The 9987-nt window shown below is 33.6% G+C and overlaps 1 protein-coding gene across 7 annotated transcripts in view; it reads right to left on the bottom strand.

The window, feature by feature from the left end:
• Window positions 1-241: 241 nt before the first annotated feature.
• LOC105003354 (transmembrane protein 56-like) overlaps window positions 242-9987 on the bottom strand; it is a 120181-nt gene continuing 110435 nt past the window's right edge. For all 7 annotated transcript variants that reach the window (XM_010860496.1, XM_010860495.1, XM_010860493.1 and 4 more), the window contains one exon: window positions 242-6232. In XM_010860496.1, coding sequence (XP_010858798.1) covers window positions 5914-6232 — 319 coding nt within the window. In that variant the 3' untranslated portion in view covers window positions 242-5913. The remainder of the gene's footprint in view (window positions 6233-9987) is intronic.

The following is a 9987-nucleotide window of genomic DNA, read 5'->3' as shown; positions in this document are numbered from 1 at the left end:
AGATGAAAAAAATAACTGTCAAAGTTTTACTTAATCTAAAAAAGCCTATTGATTAGATAGCACCATCTTTTCCATTAGCAAGCAGGACTGAAATGTTTGCTGCATCTTCTGATGTGCTGGGACTGTGGGGAGAGATGGGGAGGAACAAGCTCCATAAGCATCTTAGAGATGATGGCATGTGAAAAAAGTCATTTTATCATCCATTAATTATTGTTCAAGTGTACACCTTGCAGATTCAAACTTTTCCACTAAATAACTGTGATTTTATTTTATTTTTTTCACAAAATACAAAGCTTTGCACCACATTATATTAGTGTTCTACCACAAGAAAATCCCAATGTTTTTTATTGGGGGAGAGGAGTGATTTATATATAAATATTGATAAGGATACTGATTTTATACATTCTTAAAATAATAAAATTACCATGACAAAGAAATGCCAACCCTGTATAACATGCAGATTATTGCTTATAACTTGCATATATTTACTTTAAACTGGCACACATACTAAGTATACAAACATTCCAAATTTTTAAGGGAAATACACAAAGATGTCCAGAAACCCCTCTAAAGCACAACCAGAAACAAAAAAGAACACTAAATTGCTATTTTAATTGCTGATAAATCTGAGTAACATTGATCTGTAAATTACCAAGTCTTACACATTCTGTAAATAAAAGTTCTTCAGCTTTATGGAAATACATTAGAAGGTGTGTTCTCAAAATGTTAATAAATGTATTTTGAAAGACTTCTAAAATCTTTGACAATTATATATTAATGTGATATATTCTCAGAGAAAAATTGTATATCACAATAGATGTCACATCTACTGAAGTTTTCAAGTAACTTCTTCAAATTAAATCTATGTCAAAAAGTTATTATTACAAAATCAAATAATTACCAAAATAGTCTCATAACTCATCCCAGGTACATGTTAGTAAGATAGTATTATCTGTGCAAAAAGTACTTGAGTAAAAAGTAGACATAATCATACTAGAAGCAAACCAAGCAAGAAACAGAAAAATACATAGCACATTTTATTTAGTTATATTTTTAGTGCTTCATTAACCAACAAGTAGCAAATACCTTAATGCATAATTACAGCAAGAATTACATAAAGATATAAAAGAAAAAACATGCAGATGACAATTAACGAGTTTTCAGCCAGAGGTATTTTTATCTTTAAGATTTTAAAACTGTCTACTCCTTGGAGGGAATCAGTGTAAACACTTTCTATGCAAACTAACCAATCTTTAGTTTCACTGCCAAAATATCTTCCAAGAAAGGTATGACCTTACAAAGCAGTAGTTTGAGGTCTGGGCTAAAAAGAGACAGGGCTCAAATCCTTGGGTGTTGTACTTTGGAAAACACCCTGAGTAATTCACTCGCAATACGCTCACTTTTGAAGGAAACAGGACTGTGACTACATTTGCTTGATTAAAGAGCAAGACTCAATAATGCTGCGACATATCAGCACACCCTCCTCATAACATCCTCATAACACAGAACTACCTCAGTTCCTCCCTCACCTGTCAGAGGGTCTAAAGAAGAACATGTAGATAATTTACAGGCCTGCAGTGAATCCCTAGCTGAAACATGTTATAAAGCTCTTACTGCTAAACCAGTTTAAGGAAAAGACACCTAAAGATGTTTCTCAATAAAACTATAACATTATAAGCTTTGCTTGGTGTTATAAATAAGTATTATTAAATGTTAAATGGCTTCCTGTAGCCTCTTAATAAATTATGGCTTGTCTATTCATTACTGAAGCTTACAGCAATGTTTTTTTTTTCCCCCAATGAAAGAAGATACTAATGAACGTCTAAATTTGCCACAAGGGGCTGGGAAGCTTACACATTTGCACACATGCTAATGTGCTTCAGTCATGTCTGACTCTTTGTGACCCTATGCACTGTAGCCCTCCAGGCTTCTCTGTCCATGGGATTCTCCAGGCAAGAATACTGGAGTGGGTTGCCATGCCCTCCTCCAGGGGATCTTTCCCACCAAGCGAAGGAACCCATGTCTCCTACATCTCATGCCTTGGCAGACAGGTTCTTCACTTCTGGCGCCACCTGGGGAGGCCTCAAAAGTTGGCATAGAAAGGAGGGAGGTGCTGATGAGAGGGAAGGGCTCAAAATATTCAGAGAGAAAACTTTTGGATTGAGGGAGGAACATCATGGCTTTTAAGGGCAAAGCAGTCATACTATCTCCTCCAACCTTAGGTCTTGCTGGCTTTTCCTTGTCCTCACTAATATCACACATTTTACGTCAGAATTTGCTTTCAGTACCCTTAGTGTGTCTGTCATTAACCAGCTGTGGTTAAGGCTAGGAAGGTGTGTGTGCACCCGGGGCCTCTCATCACAGGAGGGTCTCCGGGCTATACTGGTTTGCACCTTTTGAGATATACTCTGCCACATTATGATAACATTATACCAGTTTGCTTCTTATAGAATCCAAAACACATAAATACATAATTTTCTATGAAGTATAATTGATGATGTCAGCAATGACATGGACTTTCAAATTTCATTTAACAGATCAAACCACTTAAAGCCAATTGAAATGTATATTTACGTATTTGGAGTGAAGAGAAACCTAGAAATTGAAATTTATTCAAACACTTATTTTAGTAGTGTCTTTTGGAACATGTTTATTTTCCTTAAAACTGAAGTAGAACAAACATGAATATTACAACATACTTTCCCCCCTATATATCCCCATGAGAAGAATATTTCTAAACACATGATTACAATGTTGGTGTACCCAACAATACAGGGAAGAACCACTCTTTAAATGCCTAGTGCACCTCAGAGAAAATATATAATTTAAAAACTGATACTTTCAGCAAAATTTTTATTTGAGTCAAATAGGTCATTAAAATTTAGAAAAGAATTTGATTCAAACACCTATAAATTAGGCAGTTTTTAAAACTAGACCTTTACAACAGTACTGGGTCATCCACAGTATATGAGCCACCCTTAGGAATGATAAAAACATCATTATTTCTCGGAACAAAGACTACTCCATAAAATAACAAAACTAACAGTTGGAATAAATATTGACTTTCAACTTACTATGATATATCAAGACACAATTTAAGCAGGAATTCATTTCTCTGCACTCAGATTCATACTGAGATTTAAATAAATGCAAATGATATTCATTAAAAAGGTTTTAGACACAATAATGCAGACTCTATAAACTCAAGCTCATAGTTTTTAAATTCTCCCCAATAAAATATCTAATGCAGAGTTTATGATCTTGCATGATATTTAGTTGATTTTTACTCATTTTCAAATTTTTGAATGAACTTTTTATTTTCTAGAGTACTACATGTTCAGAGAACATTTATATAGTTACAGGTTGTCACTAACTTTTTTCTACAAAAATAGAGTTGCTTGCTTAAAAATTTATACCAATTTGTTTTCATTTTCTATAAATATTTTAACAGTTGTTTAATATCAGAATGTCTAATATCAATAGAATCATTTAAATTAATCCATGTAGTCAAAATATTTAATATGTAAAATGTCTAGCAAAAGTTTGTCATTTAATAAATGAAAAATTCATTATTTAATAAATGAAATGTTTTGTCTTTAACTACTTGTATCTTAGGCAGGTGGATAAAATCACAGAACAGCAAAGTATAGCTCCTGTAAAGATCTGACTTAAAGTAGCATGGCAGCTTATAGTGTCTTTTTCATTTCATATCTATTGTATGAGGAAGTACGTAGAATCTATTTTGGATATTTAATCTGAATGTTAAATTATCTGTCATGCAGCCAGCATAACATAAGAATTGCTGACTAAGGGAATAACAAACTTTAGTTCAACACATTGATACTTTAATTATTCTTACTTAGTCAGGGGCTATACTACTGAAAGGTGCTGTTGGTGAAAGTAAAAATAAAGTTTTAAGCATGAAATAACAACTATAAAAACTGAAATTGCTATATGGAAACTCACTCATATTATACAGCATTATATCTTCTTCATATTGATGATGGGTTTAAAATCTGTGTTCAGAAACCACAGAAATATCTGAATAGTCAAAATTATTTATTTCACATTTTGTTTCTTTCTAAAGGAATGAATTTCCAAAATAGATTTCTAATATAAGTGTTTTCCTTTTTGAAAGCCATTTTTCTTGCAAAAGAGCAAGAAAGGAACAAGATAAAACCACATGCTTTCATACTCCCTCTAAACAACCAATACATGTTTCAGTGCCTATGTGTAAAAGGGACTAAATTTAATAACAAATTATCAATGTAATATTAGTAAATCTGAAAACAAATACTTACATTTTATATTACTTTTAGCCTTTCAAAAATAAGTGCACTGGTATAAGCCAATCGATTTCAATTTATCATTTAGTTACTGACTGAGATTTCAATTACCTTCTTTAAATGTTCTATAACTTATCAGGCCCTATCTGCATTGGACAGCTGAGTCAAATCAAATCACATTAAATCAAAAGTCCTGAAATATCCAGCTAGCCTTCCTTCATCACCATAACATGGACAATGAGAATGAGTAGCACATTCTCATTCAAACTGAGAAACTGAATGGATTAGATCTTTTGGTTTGGGTTCAATTAAATTCAAGTATTTTCCATTGATTAATTTTTTTCCTTAGGTAAGAATGATCATTAAAGTCAAGTACTTGAGAAAAAGAAAGACAATAATAGCTAACTATGTTACTTTATATTTGGGTTGTAAGGACCAAAACAAAAGAAACATATACCGACATACACAAACAGAAAAAAAAAGTCACCATTCATTTATCCTCACATAAAATAATAATATTGATAATCAGAATACTTAGATTAAATTATCTATCTTTTGCCTGTCTTTTAAGAAAAACAGAAAATCAAAGCACTCAAAATGCTAGCAAGCATGGGTGTAAATTGTGAGTAAAATATGAATACCGACTTATTTATTTAGTTTTTGCAGTTTTGGTCTCATCAAGAAGAAGCTTACTTTAGGAGCCTGATAAATATATATTGCACAAGACTATGGTGCTAAAAGATGTTGGGTTCAGAACTCATGGGAGGTTTTGAAAATAGAAATAATATAGTTTTCAAAGAAAAAAATGCAAGGGAAGTAGATAGAGACAGCAGTGTTAAAGCCTTTTTCTTAATGACTCCTCGTATTAGTCTAACTAGTCATCTAGAACATGCGTGTTTAGTAGGAAGAATTCATCTCTTAAGGAGCTCTATTAGATTGGTCTTAAGCTTTCCTATTTAAGAAAAAAGCAATAATTTGATAAAATGTTAAAAACAGATACAATAATGTCAGAAAAATCCAAAATTGTAGGAAATATTTCCCATGAAAACTAATTAGAGGTTCCCAAAGTAAGCAAAATATTTCATTATTAGTAGATGATAGCAAATTGAAATGAAAAAGACATCACATCTAATAGTCTAAGAAAAAGAACATTTCAATAATTTGGAAATCAAACTCTACTTCAGGAATTGACAGCCATAGTAAGAAATAAGCACAGTGCATCAGAATGTGGAGAGCTGTTTACAGACTTAAAGGCAGTTCCCATTCTCTCAGCAAAATCAGTGACATAAAACCAAGTGCACCAAATTAGCACAGTCATCTTTTCACAGAGAAAAGTACCAATGCCAGTGAACAGATTTCCAGAAAGATTCACAATCAATATTTATACATTTTTATTTTAATCTTTAAGATTTTATCCATGCTTATAATGCAGAAGAAAATTAGAAAATAAATCTTGAGGAAAAAAAAACTGTTTTAGTTTCTCTTTTCTAATGATTAAGATAAAAAAACACTGAAAGTATGAATACCAAGTATAATTAATAAAGAAGCACAAGAACATGCCAAGAATTTATCCTATCAGAAGAGACACTGTGGGTAGTAATGAAGTACGCTTATCGATAGCCCGCTTTTAGTCAAGTTTTCCATTCTGAAGACTCTTTCTGGCTTTCTCTTGTCTTAAGAGAGAGATGACTTTGATGCACCCCTTTGAAATTTTGATCATCCACATGACATTCATCACATCCAAAACCACACAAGTAGAAATCCAGGAAAACTGAATTAAAAATCCAAGCCTCATGTAGGCTTCCGTCCCAAACACAGAGTACATGTAGCCGTAGTAAGGAGGTATCGAGGCAATCCTCACTACGAAGAACACCACCGTCATAAGGATTCCATTGATGACGTTAGCCTTGGAAAACTTAGGATACTTCAGAGCCTCAAAGAACCATCTGGGAAAAAAATTAAAAGAAACATCTCATTTATTCTGCATCTTTGAGGATTAATGGTTTCTAGTTTACAGTTTTTAAAATTCAGAACACCCCCCAACCCCTGCCCAAGATTCATTGGGTTGGCGAAAAAGTTTGTTCAGGTTTTTCCTAAGCTGGTATAGAAAAACCCAAATAAACTTTTTGGCCAACCCAATCTATGGCAAGTCAAAGGGCCTAGAATTGTCAACATAATACTGAAAAAGAACAAAGTTGACAGATTCACTTTCAAGAACTACAATAAAGCTATAATAATTAAGACAGCATGACATTGATAAACGCACAAATAGAACGGTGGAATAGAACAGAGAGTCCACCAATAAACCCACACAAATATACTGAACTTGCTTTTGACAAAGGTGTAAAAGTAATTCAATGGAGAAAAAGCAGTCTTTTTAACAAACAGTGATGGAACAATTGGATAGCTACGTGCAGAAAAATAAACCTTGGCAGAGACCTCACAACTTACACAAAAATTAACCTGAAATGGACCACAGACTTAAAAGTAAAATGCAAAATTATAAAACTTCTAGAAAAAAAAAAAACAGGAAAAAATCTGCATGACCTTGGGTTTGATGATAGTATTTTAGATGTAATACCAAAAGCACAATCCACAGAAAAAAATATCAATAAGGTGGACTTTGCTAAAATTAGAAATGGGCTCTGTGAAAGGCACTATTAAAAGAAAATGAAGAGACATCCAAACACTGGGCGATTGTTTACTAATACATATATGATAAAATACGTATCTAAAATATATATAGAACTCCTAAAGCTCAGAAATAAGGAAACAACTCAATTAAAATATGGGCAAAAGATCTTAAATACATCATCAGAAAAGATAAACAAAAGAAAAAAAGTACATAAAAAAGATGTTAAACATCATTTGTCCTTAGAAAAATGTAAATTAAAACAAAGACATACTACTACACATATATTAGAATGACTAAAATCCAAAAATCTGACAATATGCATTGTCAGCAAGGACGTGGAACAATAGGAATACTCATTCATTGTTGGTGGGAATGCAAAATGGAAGCCACTTTGTAAGACAGCATTGCAGTTAAAATGTTAATCATATTCACAGTGCACAATCTAACTATCACACTTCTAGGTATTTTTTTCAATTGATTTCAAAATATATAGCCACACAAAAACCAGCATGCAAGTGTTTACACCAATTATATTCATAATTGCCAAAAACTGGAAGTAACCAAATGTTATAGGTTGGTTCACAATATTATTCACAACATAGTATGTGAACAAATAAGCAAACTGTGGTACATACATACAATAAAATACTATTTAGCAATACAAAGGAACAAACTATCAATCTATGTAACACAACAGGTGAATCTTAAATGCATATTGCTAAATCAAAAAAGCCAGTATGAAAATTGTATGATTCCATTTATATGACATTCTGGAAAAAGCAAAACTATAAAGACAAAACAGAATAGTGACTGCCAGAGGTTGAGAGAGAGAAGGAGAGTGTAGAATGGGTGAAGCATGGGCAGTATTTTAGAGTAGTGAAACAATTCTGTATGATACTGTAGTGGTGGATACGTGACAATATGCATCTGTCAAACTCACAGAACAGCATGAAGAATGTATGCAAGTTTTTAAAAAAAATAATAAATAAAATCTCCCAGGGGACCCCAGTCTGAAAATAGACTGTAAGACTAAAAAACCTATATATATATAGCCACTGTACTCTAGTTAGTAAAACTATTATCTCAAGGGGGAACAGGTTAACAATTTTGAAACCATTATGCATGTATATTGGGATTTAACAAATAAATTTGTCTATGGTGCAGTAGGGACCAGATTTCTCATTGTTGGAGTGGAAATTACAGAAAATTGAGTGTAAAAGGCTAGATTGATCCATATGATCCTGGATTAGAGTTGGAAACTTCAGTATAAACTCATACTTAGTTTAATACAGATATAGATGGATATATAGAGAGAAATAATTATAGATATGTGTGTATATACAGGTTAATATATTTCCAAGTTGTCAGCTGGGAGGACATAGGAATAATGATTCCCCAGGAGCAGTGAGCACACCCAGGGCCCACATTTTGGTTTCTAATAGCAGTCTCCAATAAAAGGAAAAAAGACTCCTTAAGAAAAGGTGGATTCTAGGGTTGGGACACAGTATACAATAAAAATCCAGAATACTGTTTTTAGTATCAGAAACTAAATAAGTGCTCAAAGAACAAAATGATGAAGTTATTTTGTTCAAAGGGACTAAGAAACCAACTGAAAGAGCTCCCAATGGCAAAAGTTATAACAATTTGAACCAAATAAATATAGGTAGTATTGGTTTTAAACTCAAAGTAAAAAGTTGATATCCACGAAGTCATGGTAACATAAATGAATGAATAAGTGAATGAATAGAGAAGAAAAGATAAATACTCTGTACAGAATGATTGCAAACAAAATATGTAGATGCATCCTCAAAGAGTTCATGAAGCATAACTCTCCACTGTTCAAGAGGGGACTATGTGTAATGACTTTGTTCCAGGGAGTTCAGTGTAGAAGGCAAGTAGCATAGAAATAGTAACTTTAAAAACTGAGAAATCTTACAAACTCTGCCTCAGCCAGGTGAACAAGGTAAACACCAACAGTGATAAACCACGTTTATGCACGTAGTCCTGACATAATGGGATGAGAATGGCACACTACTTCTGTGGTCTTCCTCCAAAAACCCCATTGTTGTTGCTTAGTTGCAAAGTCATGGCCAACTCTTGTGACACCGTGGACTATACAGCCTGCCAGGCTCCTCTGTCCATGGGATTTCCCAGGCAAGAATACTGGAGTGGGTTGCCATTTCCTTCTCTGGGGGATCTTCCTGACCCAGGGATGGAACCTGTGTCTCCTGCATTGGCAGAAGAGTTCTTTACCACTGAGCCACCAGGGAAGCCTCCAGAAAACCCCATAACCTGAATCTAATCACGCAAGAGAAACATCAGACAAATCCAAATTGAGAAATATTCTACAAAATACCTGACCAGGACTTCTCAAAACTGACAAGGTCATCAAAAACAATGAACATCTGAGAAACTGTCACAACCAGGAGTCTAAAGAGAAGTGACAACTAAATGTAATGTAGTATCTCAGAGAGAATCCTGGAACAGAAAAATGGCATTTGGTAAAAACTAAGGAAATCTGAACTACTATAGCCATTAGTTAATAATAATGTACCAATATTTATTCACTAATTATGACAAATGTACCATACGAATGTAAATATTAACACTAGGAGAATCTGAGTGTGGGGTATATAGGAATCCTTTGAACCCTCCTTGAAACTTTTCTGAAAGTCTAAAATTATTCTCAAGTAAAAAGCATATTTTTTCAAAAATTAAATATTTGCTCTATTCTACTTTTTCCTCCTTAAAGAAACTATATTGCCTAATGTTGCTTCATTATATTGTAGAGGTTGAATTATAAAATGGAGTGAAATATATCCATGGATATATTTGACTGAATTAGTCATGACTAAACTAGAAACTGGAGAAGGCAATGGCACCCCACTCCAGTACTCTTGCCTGGAATATCCCATGGATGGAGGAGCCTGGTAGGCTGCAGTCCATGGAGTTGCGAAGAGTCGGACACGACTGAGCAACTTCACTTTCACTTTTCACTTTCATGCATTGGAGAAGGAAATGGCAACCCACTCCAGTGTTCTTGCCTGGAGAATCCCAGGGACGGGG

This window comes from Bison bison, unplaced genomic scaffold, assembly GCF_000754665.1.
Source record: "Bison bison bison isolate TAMUID 2011002044 unplaced genomic scaffold, Bison_UMD1.0 scf7180017864466, whole genome shotgun sequence".
Classification (NCBI taxonomy): domain Eukaryota; kingdom Metazoa; phylum Chordata; class Mammalia; order Artiodactyla; family Bovidae; genus Bison; species Bison bison.
Note: the sequence above shows the minus strand (reverse complement) of the source record. Positions and strands in the feature narration are given on the sequence as shown.